The sequence below is a fragment of the Scyliorhinus torazame genome, chromosome 2 (assembly GCF_047496885.1).
Source record: "Scyliorhinus torazame isolate Kashiwa2021f chromosome 2, sScyTor2.1, whole genome shotgun sequence".
NCBI classification, from domain to species: domain Eukaryota; kingdom Metazoa; phylum Chordata; class Chondrichthyes; order Carcharhiniformes; family Scyliorhinidae; genus Scyliorhinus; species Scyliorhinus torazame.
The window spans coordinates 344,184,741-344,206,162 of record NC_092708.1 but is presented as its reverse complement, the minus strand read 5'-3'; the positions used below and the strand labels follow the sequence as shown (position 1 = coordinate 344,206,162).

Genomic DNA, 21,422 nt, shown 5'->3' with positions numbered 1-21,422 from the left:
ATTAAGTTCAGGAGCATGAGAAGTGTTGTGACAGAACTCCGTTAGACTTGAACAATTTGAAGGCTTTTATTTTTAGATAGCTTTTCACTAATATAGTTCTTGTCTGGCAAGGGAAAGTCCATTAGTGAATGAGTCCTAGTCTTACTGGAACAGGCCAGTTTATGCTGGGTGTTAATTAGGTCCCAAGTAGTTCCATCCCAATGTGGAAGATGGGAAGAATGAGATAATTCTCCTCCATAGTCAGATCTGAAAGTGTAAATTCAGTTGAAAAACATGCTGTTAGATGAGGAAAGGTGGGAGGAGGTTCCTAACGCAAAGGCAGAATGGCCTGTTTTGTTATCCTAAACGTTACATATGACTATGTAGGGTAGGATGAAGAGGATCGAGAGAACACAAGAACTAGGAGTAGGCCATCTGGCCCCTCGAGCCTGCTCCGCCATTCAATGAGATCATGGCTGATCTTTTGTGGACTCAGCTCCACTTTCCGGCCCGAACACCATAACCCTTAATCCCTTTATTCTTCAAAAAAACTATCTATCTTTATCTTAAAAACATTTAATGAAGGAGCCTCTACTGCTTCACTGGGCAAGGAATTCCATAGATTCACAACCCTTTGGGTGAAGAAGTTCCTCCTAAACTCAGTCCTAAATCTACTTCCCCTTATTTTGAGGCTATGCCCCCTAGTTCTGCTTTCACCCGCCAGTGGAAACAACCTGCCCGCATCTATCCTATCGATTCCCTTCATAATTTTATATGTTTCTATAAGATCCCCCCCTCATCCTTCTAAATTCCAACGAGTACAGTCCCAGTCTACTCAACCTCTCCTCGTAATCCAACCCCTTCAGCTCTGGGATTAACCTAGTGAATCTCCTCTGCACACCCTCCAGTGCCAGTACATCCTTTCTCAAGTAAGGAGACCAAAACTGAACACAATACTCCAGGTGTGGCCTCACTAACACCTTATACAATTGCAGCAGAACCTCCCTAGTCTTAAACTCCATCCCTCTAGCAATGAAGGACAAAATTCCATTTGCCTTCTTAATCACCTGTTGCACCTGAAAACCAACTTTCTGCGACTCATGCACGAGCACACCCAGGTCTCTCTGCACAGCAGCATGTTTTAATATTTTATCATTTAAATAATAATCCCTTTTGCCGTTATTCTTACCAAAATGGATAACCTCACATTTGTCAACATTGTATTCCATCTGCCAGACCCTAGCCCATTCACTTAGCCTGTCCAAATCCCTCTGCAGACTTCCAGTATCCTCTGCACTTTTTGCTTTACCATTTATCTTAGTGTCGTCTGCAAACTTGGACACATTGCCCTTGGTCCCCAACTCCAAATCATCTATGTAAATTGTGAACAGTTGTGGGCCCAACACTGATCCCTGAGGGACACCACTAGCTACTGATTGCCAACCAGAGAAACACCCATTAATCCCCACTCTTTGCTTTCTATTAATTAACCAATCCTCTATCCATGCTACTACTTTACCCTTAATGCCATGCATCTTTATCTTATGCAGCAACCTTTTGTGTGGCACCTTGTCAAAGGCTTTCTGGAAATCCAGATATACCACATCCATTGGCTCCCCATTATCTACCGCACTGTTAATGTCCTCAAAAAATTCCACTAAATTAGTTAGGCACGACCTGCCCTTTATGAACCCATGCTGCGTCTGTCCAATGGGACAATTTCCATCCAGATGCCTCGCTATTTCTTCCTTGATGATAGATTCCAGCATCTTCCCTACCGAAGTTAAGCTCACTGGCCTATAATTACCCACTTTCTGCCTACCTCCTTTTTTAAACAGTGGTGTCACGTTTGCTAATTTCCAATCCGCTGGGACCACCCCAGAGTCTAGTGAATTTTGGTAAATTATCACTAGTGCATTTGCAATTTCCCTAGCCATCTCTTTTAGCACTCTGGGATGCATTCCATCAGGGCCAGGAGACTTGTCTACCTTTAGCCCCATTAGCTTGCCCATCACTACCTCCTTGGTGATATCAATGAACCATTTGAGAGAAGTCAAGACGATGGTTGCAGTTGTACAAAGTTGTAAACAATTGAAGATTAAGAAGTTTGAAAGCAAAAAGTAGTATTTGCCTGGAAATGGACAGAGTAATTTATCAAACATTTGAATCCGAGCATGAAATACAATTGCTGCAAAAGCCTTTGCATTATAAGTACTTGCACACTTTCCCCCTTCACATTTCTACCCCTTTAAAATGGTAATATGTATCATTCAAAGTTAACTGAATAAATTCAGGAAGCCAGTGAGCCTGTCATGTCCACGTTCTTTGCCGTCTTTTCACCATAGCCCTGTAATTATTTCCCGTCCTAAGTTGCCAATTCTCTTAAAAGCCACATCCCTAGAACCATTCTGAAATCTTTCCTGCACCCTCGAATGGCCTTTCTAAATTGTGACTTTGCTTCTTGTATTGTAGAAGTGGAGTCCAAGATCCCAATGCATTATTAACCACATTCACTAACTGCCTGTGATTCACCATCGTGCACCTGCATTGTTTTTATTTTACATTGCTACTCATCCTAAAATATCACTTCCACAACTACATTCATCTTCCACTGTTTCCAATACAACTAAGTCTAGGTTATTAATTTAGTGATCTTAATACTGAAAAATTGGTTGGGTAAACAGTTACAAGCGTCAACAGTGATGAGTAGGAAAATAGCTCTGCTGGCATCTGAAATTTATAACTATGCATATTTCTGGTTTCACAAGATTGGGTGGCAGCTTCAGACAACTTCTGGACACAGCGCTCAGCAAATAACACTGCAGAAAGTAGCCAGTTTGATAGGGGAACTAACTCCAAATGCTTGATCTTTGGATATCTTGTAACAATACCCAAGATCTAAAAAAAGTAACCTAAACTGTCTTCTTCAAGGAATATGTAATTACCAATGAAGATCTGTGCCAGAAAGGGCAACAGTTGTCTGATCATTCATGCACAGCAACCTCATGTTTTTTCCACAACCTGAGTGCCAGTGAGCCATAAGACATGTTCAAAGAAACTATTCACTGAAAATCAAAGACTGCCAGGAATAGTCGGGTTAATGAAACTGTGAACAGGCTTAGTTAAGCCACATCAGTTTGCACAAAAGACTTGAACGTACCAAATTGTGTTGGGCAATGATACAGCCACAAGGTGGGAAACTGAAGAATTACTTCCTCATCAGTTAGAATTTGAGCCTACCCCATTTTCTACTCCAGTCCAAGTAATGCAGCCTTGAACCTCTGAACAGATTTGGATGTAGTTTCAGTACACCATACAATTGAAGCACAACTTTTTCTTCACACTGAAAGAAGGTTCCTGTAAGTGTAACATGTTACTACTACTGCATAGTAGCAGCATGAAATGGAGAGCTGTTTTTCAAACTTTGAGATACCTGAAGTGGCATTTTCCACAAACAGGATGCTGCCATCGAGCCAAAAATACCATCTGCCCACCATAGAAATGAGTAATGGGGTGTATGAATTTGTGCACTTTAAATAGTTGACCAGCTTCCTTTGAAATTTGACTGCAAGACAAAGCGGGTCTCTTTTTTGAGTATAATCTAACTTGGAAGACACTAGACTGTCCAATATTTCTAAAATGTCACCAGAAAAGGCTTTGATCATGATGTATAATTTTATTAACTGTAAAACCACTTGGAGAACATTAAATCAATTACAAACAACATTTTCCAACTTTGTTGAATCTCAGAAGCCATTATGCCATCTCGTAACCCAAATAAATCACTAATTACTTCGAAAAAGTTACTATTCAGTTCTAATAGCACATGCAATTATGTAATATGTCAAGTTTCAGAGCAATAATTTCCATTTATTCCGTGCATAGCAATGCAACACCACGTTCATAAAAGCTGCGAGAGTCTTCCTTGGTTGCAATTTCAAAATCAACAGTGAAGATCAGGTCAGCACGAGTGAAGTTTAGGTACACGGGAAGTGTCACCTGTGAAATGGTACATAAGAGGTAGAAGGGTAAAATAAAACCTGAAACAGGTGTTCAGATAAACAAAAAGGACACAACAGTATTCATTGGAAAAGTGAACAAACAGCATAGATTCTGGAAATTAAAATGCCAGGCAGGTGTGGCCAGGACAAGCAGACACTGAAATTTGACTTAAGGGTCCAAACCCACTTGCCTTTTCACTCTACAGATGCTGCACAATCTAAAAGTTCAGAGTTCTCTACATTTGTTTTGTTGCATCATACTATCTCCATTAAGCATTCAGGGAATTAAAGTATAATTGACTCATTTTTGAGCATTCATAATGTGAAAACCGAACACCATTCCTGCATTCAAGGAGGAACCATTTCTTCAATCTGAATAGCAAGATGAAATTCCTTGAAAGATCAAGTAGCTTGCAATGCAGAGAAACTAACTTGTTTATTTTGCTGAAAGTTACTGGATGTGCAAGATGGAAACGCAGTGACTTTTACAGGATATCTGGGATTAGAGAGAACACGACAGCAACTGTAACTCCCTCCTTAACCAGTCAGGTATTGTGCAGAAGGATAGAGAAGTGACAGTTAGAATTTTTATTTGTTCATTGAACATGGTCTCATCAGCAAGGCTAGCTTTATTGCCTCTCTTTAATTGCCTTTGAGAAAGTGGTAGTGGGCCACCTTGAACTGCAGCAGCTCACATGGTGTGGGTACACCTACGTGATGTTAGGGAGGGAGTCCCAGATTGTTGAATTTCATGTCAAATCAGGTACAAAGGCAGAGAGTGCAAGATATATAGACACAAAGGAAAAGTTAAAATATTTTACTTCAAAATCGGCAACAATTAAAACCAAAAATAAAAACCCGATTACATGTCTCAATCTTTTAAGCACCAGAGAAGTTGATTGGCAATAATTACACTCATCACATCCTTAAAAGGATTCTTAGACTTGACTCGATGCATTTCATCAGGAAGGCAGCCAGCCAGATGTCATTTTTGCAAAAATAATGGCAAGGTGGCACATATTCAAACAGCAACTTTTAAAATTGTATATTTAATCAAACATCTGCTGTGCTATTTGTACGTAAACTGCGAACACCCCAAACCTCATTGGCAGAAAATTTGGCAATAATCTTATCCTTCAGGTAATACGAAGTAAACTTCAATTCTCACCACATTAGCTTTCCTTTCAGCATTTGTCTCCTTAACCCATCGAAGCTGCGTAAGAGTCAGTTCAGTGGATATCGAAGTGGACAAAGACAGCTTGTTGTTATTACAAGTGGCACCCTGAAGTGTCAGACCTGTACAAAGGAAAAGGTAAGTCATCTTATATTTAAAATAAATATTTTTTAAAAAGGCTGTTGTTACGTTACCATTTTTGTATCAATGTAACCTGACTACACATGCATCTACATGGGAGAAGTAATCAGCTTATCATGCAACTCCTGAATGTGTCAACAAGCAAACTTTTATATATTATCTAACCCCACACAACTTAATGTCCACGTGGTAAACCAGCCAGACATCATTTGTCATATTATCCACTAGCAATATATTTATGGCTTTTGTAGATTGCATAACTTGTGGAAAAAGTCCCAGACTTTCAATGTCACAATTTTGTCCTGCTTTTTTCTCCAATGGAAATAAATTGAAGATATTCTATATAAATATCAGTTGGAGAAAATATTACAGATGATACTGAGAATTTTAAGAAATAAATTTAGAACCCCCAATTTTCTTTTCCAATTAAGGGGCATTTTAGCATAGCCAATCCATCTATCATGCGCATTTTTGGGTTATGGGGGTGAGACCCACGGAGACACGGGGAGAATGTGCAAACTCTACACATACAATTTCCTGGAGCCGGAATCGAATCTGGGTTGTCGGTGTCATGAGCCAGCAGTACTAGCCACTGCACCACCATACAGCCCTGATGGTACTGAGAAGTGACTAAACTTGCTACTGGAGCAAAGCCATCTGTATTAATAAAACCATGATCCTAAACTGCTATCAGTCTTCAACACTAGATTCAGGACTGCACTAGAAAGAGTTGAAATAAATCCTATAAAACTTTCTAAATTGAACGTTGTCATACAAGTTCTAATAAACAGAACTCATTTCCAACTCAATGATGTACACCTCGAGATCATGTTACTTGTTATCGCAACTAGATGCAACTTGTAATATCCATCAACATAGATGAAAAAGACTGGCACCAACCTGTTATCCCAAAACTGCAAGCATCCAGTACAGCATTCTGATTATTTGTAACAGTGACTTCCAGTCGAAGCTCTTCCAATGACCAACTATTTGCCTGAGCCACATACTGCCGTGTTGCTGTGATGTAAGCTTCTGGCACATACAAGCCACCCAGGCAAACATGGATATTCTACAGCAGAAAACATGTGTAAAACATGGGAAAACACTCTAATCTAGTAATATAAAAGACGACCAGTTGATATTCTTCAGTCATTGGCTCTATGGTTTATAGGTAAAGATGCTTACTGCCCTACTCGGATGAACAAAGGTCTTAATTCACAAGACATCCTTCTGATCAAGAAAAAATGTTAAAAACAAAATTTTACATCCTTTTGAACTAATTTGTCAGTATACCATTGTTGGCAGATGGTATGATGTGTAAAAAGGAAAGCGATTTGCAATACCAATACTATTTTATGCTGACAAAAGTCTATGGGGCGTGCCAACATCAAGTGAGTGATTCTTGAGGAGGAATAGGGAACGCAAGTGTTTTATTTTACTTTTAATAAGCTGTTAAGACAACTGAATTACTGCCTAAAATTATTCTTTCAACACTTATGTATGGTTTCATTGCTGGAATGCAAATACACATTAAGTTGTCTAAAGTTACTACCGATGCTGATTTAAGAAAAAGCCATACATAGTTAACAGCTCGGAATGGTTTGCTGTGCTCCCCCACTTCGTGCTGAGGTACAGCAAGTACTTAAGACAACCAGCTGTAAGGCCACAGGCCCAGACAATATACCAGCAGAATTACTTAAGATGGAGGAGAATCAATATTAGCCAGTGTGTAAAGAATACATTCTGGGGGACGAGCAATTGACTGGAGGATTGGAGTGGCCTAACGTTATCCCTCTTCTGAAGGGTGGTGACCTGAAAGTGCACAAATTATAAATTATAGTTGCTTTGATCTCCCACGCTAATAAGATCCTGGTCGGCATCATCCTGGAGCTATTCCGGAAAAAGACAAGAGATTGATGATGACTAAGTCGGATTCTGATGAGGAAGAGCAGCCAGAGATCAAGTTAGTAATTCGATTCAATCTCACATGAGAATCTCTGGTTGATAAAGTTAGATCTGGGACACCAACCATAGCCAATCTTTATCGTAAGCAATAAACTAGGGTAGGAGCTGCTGACGTGGAGATGCTGGTGCTGGAATGGGCACAGTAAGAAGTTGGACTTTAACCTGGTGTTGCGAGACTTCTTACTGTGCTTTTCAGAATGGTTCAGAGTCAAAGGTGTTAGTCAGGAGTGTGTCCTCTCACTATATTTACTCAACAGTCTAGCGGTGTTACTGGTGTTAAGAACAAATTGTTTGAGCCTGTGATATCAAGGAAATTCTCATATTTTGGACACGTGTTGCCAACAGGAGGGGAGTGTCTGGAAAAGAGATGATGCAACATGGACTGGCCTCTTGATGGGATAGGCAGCGAGGGTAGCAGAGAATAAAAATCAGTGAAGAAAGATTGTTCATAGTGGGCCAACCCTCAGCTTCTTGCTACAAACATCACAAAATTAAAAAGTTGCAACCTATTGTCCAATTAAAATGTTTGGCTTATGCATTGCAAATTGTTTTGTTCACATTTTAAAACAATGCTCTATGCACGATCACAACCAACAGAAGCACAGCCATCACATTGAAATGTATTTCAGGTTTTATGTCAAAAAGACCTAATCATGTAGTTGATCACATCAATTCACATTGAGGCTGGCAAATCCCAAACTTGTACACTTTCAACTTAGCAAAAAGACGATCAGCTAGGGCAGCACGGTGGCGCACTGCGGCCTCACGGCGCTGAGGTCCCGGGTTCGATCCCGGCTCTGGGTCACTATCCGTGGGGAATTTGGACATTCTCCCCGTGTTTGCGTGGGTTTCGCCCCCACAACCCAAAAATGTGCAAGCTAGGTGGATTGGCCACGCTAAATTGCTCCTTAATTGGAAAAACTGAATTGGATACGCTAAAAAATAAAATAAAAAAGACGATCAGCTGGGCTAGCAGCTCCAAGATTTCAAGTGCAATATATAGATATACACCTTTAGTTCTTTAGCTCCACCAATGGATGCTGCCTGAGATATCTGTTGCAGTTGCTTTATACGTTCGCTGAAGTCAGATACCCACTGAATAACTGTCACATCTGCAGGAATTGTGTAGCGGATCCAGCTGCGAGGCAGAATACCTTTTTTTGAAAGAAGAGTGCAAGGATGAGAAAATAATAACGGAATTGTAATTTTTACAAGACAGTCAGACATGCATTTATAGAACATCTTCTGTGGAACATTCCAAAGCACTTGGAAGTACTTTTGAAGTGTTGTCAATGCAGCAGCCAATTTGCATACTGCAGGCTTCCATAATGACTAGATCATCTATTTTAGTGATGTTGTTCGAGGGCTAAATCTTGACCAGGGCACTCGGGATGATTCTTATATTCTCCCTCTAATTGCAGCATGGATCTTTTACATCTACTGGAGAGCAGATGGGGCTTTGGTTTAATATTTTATCCAGAAGACAGTATAAAACAGTTCAGCACTCCTGCACTGGCATCACAGTCTAAAGCCCTTGCATATAATTGGATTAGACCAGATACAAGAGCAGGTTATTATTATTCAGTGTACCACTGGACAATAATTATAATGAATCATTTAAGCAACTCCACAGGTAATTCATTATCAACAGTTTGAATACATTTGCAAAAATATGGTTATACAATTTCAAGTACAGTTCAAATCATTAAGACCACAAATTAATATCCTTACCTTTCACCATCTCGCTGATTAGTGTACGCAGGTAGTTGGTCTGTTTCTTTTTCCCTTCACATACTTGCACTACATCAGCTAGATCTTGGCGAATATCTTGCAATAACTTAGCACCACTCTTAACCTCTCTTTCAAAGAATCTAAACAGTGGATCCTAGAAGGACAAACATTTGTACAACTATCCTCTTTGATTTGAAATGATGTACTTGCAATAGACATTTTAATTTCATTTAAAGACAATTAGACCCACAGTTGGGGAAAATGGAAATAAATATAACATTACAAAGGACTATTCTACACTTCTTACATAAATGCATTGTGCTCACTATTATCTTGAGTTCATTTCTGGGTTCAAAGCTTAATAATTTGATTAAATCATCCACAGCTTCAAAAACATAAAACTTGGCTGTAATTTTTAATAAATGACCAAGATTGCTGAAAGTGCAGAGTTTGAATATATGAAAATTACAACAGAGACATACTAACACATGAAACATAAACTTTGTATCCTAATGTGTTCAAGGCCATTGCCCAGCCTTTCAAAAAAAAAAAAAATCTCCCAAGTGCAAACACAGAGGCAAATCTCTTTTGGATGCTTTTTATGGCAAGTAATCTGCAGGAACAGAAAGAGAAAGTTAACCTTTGATGGACCATCAGTCTTCTCTCTCTACTGATAATGATGAAGTGGTTCCAGCATTTTTTGTTTTTATTTCAGATGCCAAGAATCCACAGTCCTTTTCTTATATTGAAAATCACAAGAGCATTTTGAATTAAAAAGGGGGGAAAAAAAGGCTAGTCTTCTGTGCTGCCAGGTGAGAGGCTGACAGGTAAAATGCGATACACCAACACTTCCTCTAATTATTTTGTGTAGTGCACTGGCAATTTGTTCAAGAGCACGGCTGCGCAGGCATAGTATTTTAAAAGAGTTCACTTGGGCATAACCACAAAAGGAATTTTTGGGGTGCTGCACAGTTCAGAGGGAACACTACTGATCACTGAAAATTCCCGGCCGACTGCCTACTTCTGAATTCCTGAAGAGCTCATCTGCCCCATACATAGAATTTAACAGAGAGAGATATGGGGCAAATGTTAAATTCAAATAGATCTGGGATTCTGAATAAACAGAAGAAACAAAAATTAAGGCAAGAAAGGAAAACTTGTATTTATATGACACCTTTCACAATGTTTTGAAGCATTTCATAACCAGTAGTTTTGAAATGTAAAAACCGTTGCAATGCAGAAAATGTGTCTGTAAAATTATACGGCCCTATAAACAGTAATGAAATAAATTACCAGTTAATCGGTTAGATGTTGGTTGAGGGATACATTGGCAAGCATGGCGATGATAATTGTATACATTAATATAGCACCTAAAACATAGTAAGTGCAGCTTTACAGAACTGTACTCAAAAGTTTGCACAGAGCCAAAGGAAGAAATATTAGAAGTGACATAAGGGATGCGTATTAAGATAAGTCTCAAAGGGGCTGGGGTTACTTGGGGGGTGGTGGTGGATGGGTGTGTGAAGAAAATATACTAGAGCTTCATGCTTAGACAGCTGACTGCACAACTGCCAATATTTGGGGGACGGTAGATGCACAAGCGGTCAGAGCTGGAGGAATGTTCTTGGGAGGACAGTAGATCATGAGATGGTTACAATGATAGGGAGGGAGGGGCAGGAGATCAAATTTTAAATCAAGAGCATTGGGAACCTGGCGCCAATGCCCAGGGGAGATTAATGTGTGGGTGGTGCTGCAGTTAAGAAAAAAAAATTGCAGAATTTTGGATAAGCTGAGAGACCAGGAAAGTACTGGAACAGTCAGGTTTAGGTGGTGATCAAGGCATGGAAGCAAATGAGTGTAGGTCGGGCAAAGATACATAATGCTACAAAGGTGCAACTTTGTGTTGGAAAAAATATGGGGTGAGGGACTCGGCCTGGTCAAACTGGACCTTAAGATTGTGAATTGGATGAACTAAACACACTGGGGACTAGAGGCAAGAGAAACCATTGTGGTTATACTGATAATGGCTCCACTCTCATTGAATAGCTCAGGGTCAGTCTCACCAATATATACAATGGAGGAGTTATACTGGAGGATAAGGATGTGGTCAACTTAGTGTGGGAAATAGGCTATGGGCTTTCTCCTCGATGGGATGTGTGTATAAAGTTGCGTGTACCGGGGAGGTGGTTGGGGCTCCCTCAAAACAAAAGTGTGGGAAAATGTGAGGTTGTCCAATTTGGAGGAAAGAATGGAAAGTCACATTATTTAAATGGAGGAAGGCTGCAGTACAGAGGGATCTGGGTATCCTCATACATGAGCATACAGGTACAAGAAGTAATTATAAAGACAAAAGGAATGCTTGTCTTTATTGCAAATAGAATGGAGCATAAAAGTAGAGACGTCTTGGTCTCCTTATTTAAGGAACATACTTGCAATGTAGGCAGCTCAGAGAAAGTTAATTGAACTGGTCCAGGAGTTGTCTTGTGAGGAAAGGTTGAGCAGGTTGTAGTGAGGTGATCTTAATGGAATATGTAAGATTCTTCATGGGCATCGCAGGGCAGATGCTGAGAGGATGTTTCCCCTCATGAGGAATCTAGAACTGGGGACAGTTTTAAACAAGTCATATTCCACTTGAGACAGATGAGGAATTTCTTCTCAGAAGGTAGTTAACTGTTAGAATTCTCTACCCTAGCAAGCAGTGCAGGCTGGGTCATTGAATATATTCAAGGCTGAAGTTAGATAGATTTTTGATCTATCAGGGTCAAGGGGTTATGGTGAGGGGTTAGCAGGAAAGTGGAGTTAAAGCTAGAATCAGATCAGCAATTATCTTATTTATTGACAGAACAAGCTTGAGGGGCCAAATGACCTAATCCTGCTCTTACTACTCATGTACTTATATTTTATATAAAAGTCGGCAAGAAGGACGAGGAACTTTAGTGCACCATTATGTGTCATTTTATTACTTTGATCAGGGCCATTTCTGGGTAGTGAACTGACTGGCGAGATTCAAAATGACATTGTAAAATGCAGATGTGGATTGGGAAATGACAACACCAAAGACGTGCTGAGAATTGAGGTGGAGCAGTAATTTGAAAGGATCAGAGTGGGTTTTCCAGAGGCTTGGTGAATTTTAAAAAGGGAGAAAATAGACTTACAGTCAGGACTAGGACAGGCTGTGGATATGGCAGAGGCAGTTGATTAGATTGTGTCAATCTTAGTGAGTCATCTGCGAGCTCTTTGGAGTTGGAAGGTGAGAGTGTGGAGGTGACAGCAAAGTGATGCAAGGAGATGACAAGTAGCAGAATTAAGTCAAAAGTTATCTTTGCTCTTTGTTCCCAAAGCCATTCCAGGATGATCCTGGAAAGCAAAGTTCAATAACGCTTGTGGTGGTGCTAGGTCTAGCTAAATGCATTTTTTGACAGAGATACTGGAAGTTTGTGCTTCTTGGGACATGAGAAAGCAAACATGGAGGCCATGCCAGAGGAAATAATTAGGTTGGGACAATGTTGGGTTTTTAAATGCAAACAAGGACTCAAAAGGTCATCAATAGAAATAAAAACAGAAAATGGGTTCTGGAGAGTCAAATTGGGGTAAATATTAACTTTTTCCCTCTCTACAGATACTGCCAGCCCTATTGAGCTTCACCAGCACTTTCTGCTTTTATGTCAGATCCCTAGCATCTGCAGTACTTTGCTTTTACATCAATAGAAGTACCAGGTTTTTCTTTGAATAGTGCAATGGTGATCTTTTATATCCACCTGAGAATGCAAAAGGGCATTTGGTTTAATGGCTTATCTGAAAGACAGCACCTCCAACAATGCAGAACTTCAATATGTCACCCAAGCGTGAGCATTCGTTACAAATTTAGTTTCTGGAGTGTGGATAGAACCCACAACTTGACTCAAAATAGAGCATGCTACTGCTGCACAAGGCTGACACTGGAAACAGCACTGAGTATATCTGAAAATGATGTTCCAACATAGGGTAACATGCATGCTGAACACAGGAGTTGCATACTTCAGCAGGGTTAAATGATCCCTTTATCAATGGATTAAATCAAACTGGAGTGCAGCAGACAAATCCAGAAATGTTTGGACACATCTTCAACCCCAATTTCTTAGCAGATAAACTGTCCTGGCCTCCTCCTGAGTTCCCCCAAATTATAGATGCTAATCTGCAGCTCATTTGATTAACTATGTAATAAAGAAACAGTTGCGGCTATAGACTTCAAAAACATTCTGGCTAATCCGGAGCTCCACAACTAACGACACCTCATAAGTTGTTCTAGTCTAGCTACAACATTGGCACCTACCCGACTTCACTGGAACACAGTCTACTCCTGTTATTTCGATGCTTTTGAGCACCAAATTGCACTTACACATTATTTCCTCCTTGATGTCTGACAAATACCTGCAGTCCCACTACAATTTAAAAAATATGTTTGCAGGTGTATTCCAGAATTTTGAGAATTTGGATTCTAACTACAAATATTTCCTGAAAAAGGGCTTGCCTCATTACAAGGAAACAATTTCAGAATAAAATACATTTTAAAAAAAACAAGGAAACAATTTCTGCACCATGGATCTAAAATCAAGGTTAAAACATTGTGTTTCCGAATACAGATAAGCAATTTCAGCCTTTTCCCAGTTTGGCAATGGCTTTGATTTTATTTCAGATAATTGTTTTTTAAATTCGGTAGCAGTGGTTAGCACTGTTGCTTCACAGCACCAGGTCCTGGTTTCAATTCCTGCTTGGGTCACTGTCTGTGCGGAATCTGCATAGTCTCCCTGCATGGGTTTCCTCCGGGTGCTCCGGTTTCCTCCCACAAGTCCAGAAAGATGTGCGGCTAAGTGAATTGAACATTCTGAATTCTCCCTGTGTACCCGAACAGGCGCCAGAGTCTGTCGACTCGGGGATTTTTGCAGTAACTTCATTGCAGTGTTCATGTAAGCCTACTTGTGACAATAATAAAGATTATTACATTTACGTATCCAATTTTCTTTTCCCAATTAAGGGGCAATTTAGCATGGCCAATCCACTTAGCCTCCACATCTTTGCGTTGTGGGGTTGAGACCCATGCAGACACAGGGAGAATGTGCAAACTCCACACGGACAGTGACCCAGGGCCAGGATTCGAACCCGGGTCCTCAGCGCCGTACGCAGCAATGCTAACCTCGGCACTGTGAGGAAGCAGTGCTAGCCACTGTGCCGCCCGCTTATTTCTGATAAGTGAATGTTAGTAGGTCTAGGCCAAATTTACACACGTGGTCAGTGTACTCCATACATACATTACATAATCCTTTACATACTGTACAGTGTACTCCTTCACATACTGACCCACATTTACAACATACAGAATTCTTAAATTTAAACATTACTCGTTGTAAATCCCATTAAACAGTTGGATTCTACCAAAATAATTATAAATTAGCTTTCGTACACACATCACTGTTCCTTCATTGTACAGAGATACTTAAAAAAAAAAATAATTCAGAGTACCCAATTTGTTTTGCCAATTAAGTGGCAATTTAGAGTGGCCAATTCACCTTCCCTGCACATCTTTGGGTTGTGGGGGTAAGACCCACGCAGACACAGGGAGAATGTGCAAACTCCACACGGACTGGGATCAAACTTGGGTCCTCGGCATCGTCAGGCAGCAGTGTTGACCACTGCACCACCGTGCCGTTCCCATTGTACACAGATATTAAACAATGCTTCACACTTCTTACCTTAATATTGTCAACAGTCCGTTTAAGATGGTTGACTGACTGTGGAATAAGTTGGAGCCAGTTACAGGCTGTGGTATGAAGTGTTCGCATCCAAATTGGGCGTCCATCTGAAGTTGAACCTGTCCGCTGCTTCTTCTCTGTCTCAGCATAAGCTAGATCGTCCTCATCCTCCAACATCTGCATTTTCAGCATTTTGCTGAGCATGTCAGTGCCTGAACCAGATAAGGGTCAAGGGATCAAAGATAGTCTATCTAAATGAAGGTGCTGGCCAATCAGCTAACACTGGAGAATGGTGGTAAAATGAATCAATTTAAATCATATACCACAAGTGTGAAAACAGGCAACTGAAAATATGGTATTCTGCCAAAGATACACTCGGGAAAACTAATTCAACTAGTTCAATAGTAGTCTAGAGATATATTCATTAAAATAAAAAGTGTAAATTCAGGCTGCTGATAATCAGACAAACGCATGAAAGTGCATGTCTGCTGAAGAATGAGATCAGACTAGTGTTAGTGACTGTGTTGCTACACAAGACACAGGAAAACATGCCAGACATAGAAGTAGTAGGAGGACAAATAGAAAAGTATGAATTTCTAAGATTAGACAAGTTGCAGCTTAAAAAAAAGATTTTGAAACAGCACATCCTTAGCAGGTGATGATTTGATGGTTGATTTCATGATCAGCAGTGAAGTGACAGCATCTGTTGCTAACTGTGGAGAAAGCTGCCCACTAAGATCTAGGAACTTCAATAGCCTGGCTATTCCCTTTCTCAACGGTAATTTGAATCTGGCACCTAGTCAAAAGGATCTCCACGTGTCCAGCAATAGTGATGTCGTCAAGTAGGCCAAGCATCAATCATACTGAAGTACTCTCACGGATAGCAAACCAGAAAGAAGGATGCCAAATTATCCTTCACTTTACATTTTAGAGTTAAATAAATGATTGGGCATACACATGGGGTTACAGTAGAAATATCAAACTTTAGAAAAGATGGGAAACTTTATCATAAAGAAACTGGACATTCCACAAATATAAAATTAGCTTTCAGGGCAAAGGAGAATGTTCAGCAGTAATTACGAACTCAGTACACCATTAAAAAAGCTGTGTACCATTCAACAACGTGCAGCCTTTTCAAGGGTTTTGCAGAGAGACTAATAGCATAATTGGACAAGTTCTCGTCAGGTCGGTTATTTCTACGGTTGCAATTTGGATGCACTTACACACACCCAATGGGGAAACATAGAATTACTGACAAACCTTTGGCACTTAACTGCATGTGTGGACTCCAGGAGTTGCTGTCAGATCCAAAGGAGCAATGGAATAAACCCTGACAATTTCACAGACCACCACAAAATATGGACCAGTATATTTCAAAAAAATACAAAGCATATAGCGAATAACATTATGATGCAGTAAGAGGAATTTCCCCGGCAGTTTGCATAGTAATTAGAAGTTAAACTTAATACTTTAATTTTTAAAAATTTTTTATAAAGAGTACCCAATTATTTTTTCCAATTAAGGGGCAATTCAGCATGGCCAATCCACCTATCCTTCACATCTTTGGGTTGGGGGGGTGAAACCCATGCAGACACGGGGAGAATATGTAAACTCCACAGGGACAGTGACCCAGGACCGGGATTCGAACCCGGGTCCTCAGCACCGTACGTGGCAACGCTAACCACTGTACCACCGTGCTGCCCTTAAACTTAATACATTTAACTTATTTAACTGATGAATTTGTGCAGTTCTGCACAAAATTTAAACAATTTCAAATTCAAGAAAAGGGATGCGTGAAATGTACCATCACTGCTTAGTCAACAATATCAAGCTTACTAGACCTCAGAATTATAACATGTTTTATAATTAACTATCTTGTTCACATAATGTGCTTCAGTTTCAATCTCTGGACATCGGAGTTATAAATAGAAATAACTAGAAAATTCTACACATTATACTTATGATACATCAGGAGTGACAAACCTGATTAGCTATACAATGAAGACTTGGAATTTGAACATTAGATACATGGATTGCCAAGACGTTAAGGTATTTGTGGGTGGGGGTGGAAGAGGGAAAGGAGATTAATGGGAAGCAAGTGGGAACACAAAGGTACAGGGGTTGCTTTCAATCCAAATTTTCCTCCTTTGGTGGGAATTGAGTGTAAGTGAAAGAAGTGAAAGCAAGAGCCATCCAAAGTAACTAACTATGGGAGAAGAGTGCAGACACAAGAACTAGGAGCAGGAGTAGGCCACCTGGCCCCTCGGGCCTGCTCCACCATTCAATGAGATCATGGCTGATCTTTTGTGGACTCAGCTCCACTTTCCGGCCCGAACACCATAACCCTTTATCCCTTTTTTCTTCAAAAAAACTATCTATCTTTATCTTAAAAACATTTAATGAAGAAGCCTCAACTGCTTCACTGGGCAAGGAATTCCATAGATTCACAACCCTTTGGGTGAAGAAGTTCCTCCTAAACTCAGTCCTAAATCTAATTCCCCTTATTTTGAGGCTATGCCCCCTAGTTCTGCTTTCACCCGGCAGTGGAAACAACCTGCCCGCATCTATCCTATCTATTCCCTTCATAATTTTATATGTTTCTAGAAGATCTCCCCGCATCCTTCTAAATTCCAACGAATACAGTCCCAGTTTACTCAACCTATCCTCGTAATCCAACCCCCTCAACTCAGGGATTAACCTAGACAAATGCAATAGAATTAGCAAAATGAGAAAAACACAATAAATGAAGTGACAACACCAAATGAGGTACATATATTTTTGACAGAGTCCATCACATGAAATTGCAAAGTTGCAATTATGTTGATATATTTCCAATATCTATTGTATTATCTTTTCAAATCACAACAATATCAATTTAATTATTTAGAATGGTTCGCAAAGTTCTAGTACTTGGAAATCTTATTACCCTGTGTAGTTAGAAGCACTTTTTCAGCATTGTTTGGTAAACCCAGCCAGGATGGTGTCTGAGAGTCAGGAAGCAGCTCAACCCACTGGATGAACTCCTCTCGTCTGCATAAAAGATCATAATTTGTTAATTAAAACTAAAAGGGAGAAACTTCTGCAAGTTAAGTTGAGATAACAACTTTGTCTAATAAGGATTCCATAAAGTAAACACATTTTAAAGAACCAAAGGAGAATCTTACAGCAATTTTTCATTATCTCGGAAGTCAGCATTTTCTTTAAACATGAAATGCATTCTTTTTAGTTGACACAATTGTTAATTGACTTTAAATTTTTACCTGATGCCATCTGGCATTAGAATGTCCTTGTGTCCATCGACCTTACATGCCAATTTAAATTCACTGTCAAAGCTAGCAGTTGTAAATAGACGCTCCAAAAAGGAGTTCAACAACCGCTGATCGAATTCATTATCGATACGTCCACCATAAATGGACTGTGCCATCAGGGTTTTCAAAGCTGCCCAAGGAATTTTATCAGGTGAAATGTTCTGGCGGCCCTGAAGAAAACAAGACATTTAATTTTGAGTCACTGAAGTTGGGCGAGTTTGTGATTTGGTAGTTCACTACATGATACTCTTATTGCTTGCGCTGTAAATAAATTACTAACACTAAAGATTAGTATAATGACAATGATTTTACAACATGTAGGCATTACAAAAGTTTCTAATCATTTGTGTAATGTGTGCAAATTAAGAAATGTTCAGCAAAAGTTAACTAGATTAGTTCCTGGGATAAGGGGCCTGTCCAATGGATGAGGGGCTAAGTAAATTGGCTTTACTCTGCAGTTCAGGATAAAGAGGAACATTGGAAATTCTTAAGGGGCTTGACAATAGATACCGAAACATTGTTTCCCCTGACTGGGGAGTCTAGAATAAGGGAACACAGTTTCAGGATTAGGGAGATGACCATTTAAGGCTGAGATGAGAAACTTCTTCACAGGGTTGTGAATATTGTTTGTGTGGGTTTCCTCCAGGTGCTGTTTCCTTCCACAGTCCAAATGGATTGGCCATGCTAAATTGCCCTTAGACAAAGGTTAGACTGGGTTACGGGGATAGTGTGGAAGTGTGGGGCTTAAGTGGGGTGCTTTTTCCAAGGACCGGTGCAGACTCGATGGGGCGAATGGCCTCCTTCTGCACTGTAAATTCTATGAATACAAGAACAATTTCATCAAAATATGTTAAACTGTCTGTTAAAACAGTACTAGATTTATAGTCTTTTGTGATACACCAGCTAGCTAAATTACAATCACTAAAGAGTATATTTTTAAAAAATAAAATATATTTATTCTCCTTTTTCACATTTTCTCCCACATTTACACCCATCAACAATAAACAATAATCAGCAAGATATGTCAATCCCCATAATAACAACGATCCCATCCGCCCACCAACCCCCAAACATCAGCCCGCATGTTTACATAAACAAATGACAAAAAGGAATCAGGGATTACCCGTAGTCACCCTTAATCTACACAGCCCCCCTTCCCCCCACCCCACCCCCCCAACTAATGTTCGGTGTTATCCAGTTCTTGAAAGTGCATAATAAATAGTGCCCATGACTTGTAGAACCCCTCAGAGCTTCCCCTCAGTTCGAACTTAACCTTCTCAAGGGTCAAGTATTCCAACAGGTCCCCCCGCCACGCCAGGGCACTGGGTGGAGAGGCTGCTCTCCACCCCAGCAGGAGCCGCCTTCGGGCGATCAACGAGGCGAAGGCTATGATATCTGCCTCCGCTCCAGTTTCCAACCCTGGCTGGTCCGACACCCCGAATATGGCCTCCTGTGGACCCGGGTCCAGTTTCACACGCACCACCTTGGAAATTACCCTAAACACCTCCATCCAGTACTCCCCTAGCTTTGGACTGGACCAAAACATATGAACATGATTCGCGCCCCCCCCCCTCGCAACGCACATCCTCTACTCCTTCAAAAAATCGACTCATCCTCGCCCTCGTGAGGTGCGCTCTATATACCTTCAGCTGTATCAGCCCCAACCTCGCACATGAGGTGGAGGCATTCACTCTCCGGAGCACCTCACACCAGACTCCCTCCTCTATAACCTCTCCCAGCTCTTCCTCCCACTTTGCTTTGATCCCTTCCAGTGGTGCCTTATCCTCTTCCAAAATAGCTCCGTACACTGCTGACACTGCCCCCTTCTCCAGTCCCCTTGTCGTCAACACCTCCTCCAGCAATGTGGAGGCCGGTTCCTCTGGGAAACTCTGTATCTCCTTCCTTGCAAAATCACGAACCTGCATGTACCTAAATACTTCTGCCTGCTCTAGTCCATACTTCGCTTCCAGCTCCCTCAATCCTGCAAACCGACCCCGAAGAAACAAATCTTTTAGCGTCTTAATCCCCTTCTCTTCCCATTTCCGAAAACTTCCATCCCACTTCCCTGGCTCAAATCTGTGGTTCCCCCAAATCGGCATTTCCCTTGACCCTAAACCCAACCCGAAGTGTTGGCGAAACTGCCTCCAGATTTTCAATGAAGCTATTATTACCGGACTCCCTGAATATTTCCCCGGAGCTATCGGGAGCGGCGCTGTTGCAAGTGCCTTCAGCCCCGACCCCCTGCACAAACTCTCCTCCATTCTGACCCACTGAGAATCAACCCCTCTGACCCAGCTCCGCACTTTCTCCACATTCGCCGCCCAGTAGTAGTACAACAGGTTCGGGAGACCCAAACCCCCTGCCTGCCTTATCCTCTGTAGCAGCACCTTCCTCACTCTGGCCACCTTCCCTCCCCATATGAATGAGGTAATCCTTCCCTCAATCTCCCTGAAAAAAGACTTTGGCAGGAAAATCGGTAGGCATTGAAAAATAAACAGGAATCGTGGCAACACATTCATTTTAACCGCCTGTATTCGACCCGCCAGTGACAGAGGAAGGCCATCCCACCTTGCCAGATCAACTTTCACTCTCCCCACCAAACTAGTGATGTTGTACCTGCGAAGCCTCCCCCACTCCCGGGCAACCTGCACCCCCAGTTCTTAAAATGAGTCCCTGCTCTACGGAATGGCAGCCCCCCCCCCCCCCCCCCCCCCCCCCCCACCCCCGGCCGGGACACCACAAAGTACTCACTCTTGTCCAGGTTCAACTTGTACCCCGAGAAAGACCCAAATACCCGCAGTAGCTCCAATATTCCTCCTATCGACGCACTTGGCTCCGACACATACAGCAGCAAGTCGTTGGCATATAAGGACACCCTATGCTCTATCCTCCCCCGCACTATTCCTTTCCATGCTCCCGAACTTCTCAATGCGATGGCCAATCGCAAGTGCAAACAGCAGGGGGGGGGGACATAGAACATCTCTGTCTTGTCCCACGGTGGAGAGAAAAGTATCTCAAACTGATATTATTTGTGCGGACACTCGCCTTCGGTTCCTTATATAATAGCTTTACCCAGTTCACAAACCTTGGTTCAATCCCAAACCGCTCCAGCACTGCCATCAGGTAGCTCCATTCTACCCGATCAAACGGCGTCCAATGCCACAACTACCTCTGTTTCCTTTCTTTCCGCCGGTGCCATAACAACGTTCAAAACCCTAATGTTCGAAAACAGCTGCCTCCCTTTCACGAACCCAGTCTGATCCTCCCCCATCACCTTCGGAAGGCACTCCTCCAGCCTACCCGCCAGTACCTTCGCCAACACTTTTACGTCCACATTCAGAAGTGATATGGGCCGATACGACCCACACTCCGTCGGATCCTTATTTTTTTTAGT

General features: G+C 41.3%; 1 protein-coding gene across 2 annotated transcripts in view; it reads right to left on the bottom strand.

Moving 5' to 3' along the window:
- Positions 1-3,635: 3,635 nt before the first annotated feature.
- dync1h1 (dynein, cytoplasmic 1, heavy chain 1) overlaps positions 3,636-21,422 on the bottom strand; it is a 159,626-nt gene continuing 141,839 nt past the window's right edge. For both annotated transcript variants that reach the window (XM_072490732.1, XM_072490733.1), the window contains exons 71-78: positions 17,981-18,198; positions 17,647-17,750; positions 14,721-14,932; positions 8,992-9,145; positions 8,272-8,414; positions 6,196-6,364; positions 5,149-5,276; positions 3,636-3,978 (exon numbers count right to left, since the gene is read on the bottom strand). In XM_072490732.1, coding sequence (XP_072346833.1) covers positions 3,850-3,978; positions 5,149-5,276; positions 6,196-6,364; positions 8,272-8,414; positions 8,992-9,145; positions 14,721-14,932; positions 17,647-17,750; positions 17,981-18,198 — 1,257 coding nt within the window. In that variant the 3' untranslated portion in view covers positions 3,636-3,849. The remainder of the gene's footprint in view (positions 3,979-5,148; positions 5,277-6,195; positions 6,365-8,271; positions 8,415-8,991; positions 9,146-14,720; positions 14,933-17,646; positions 17,751-17,980; positions 18,199-21,422) is intronic.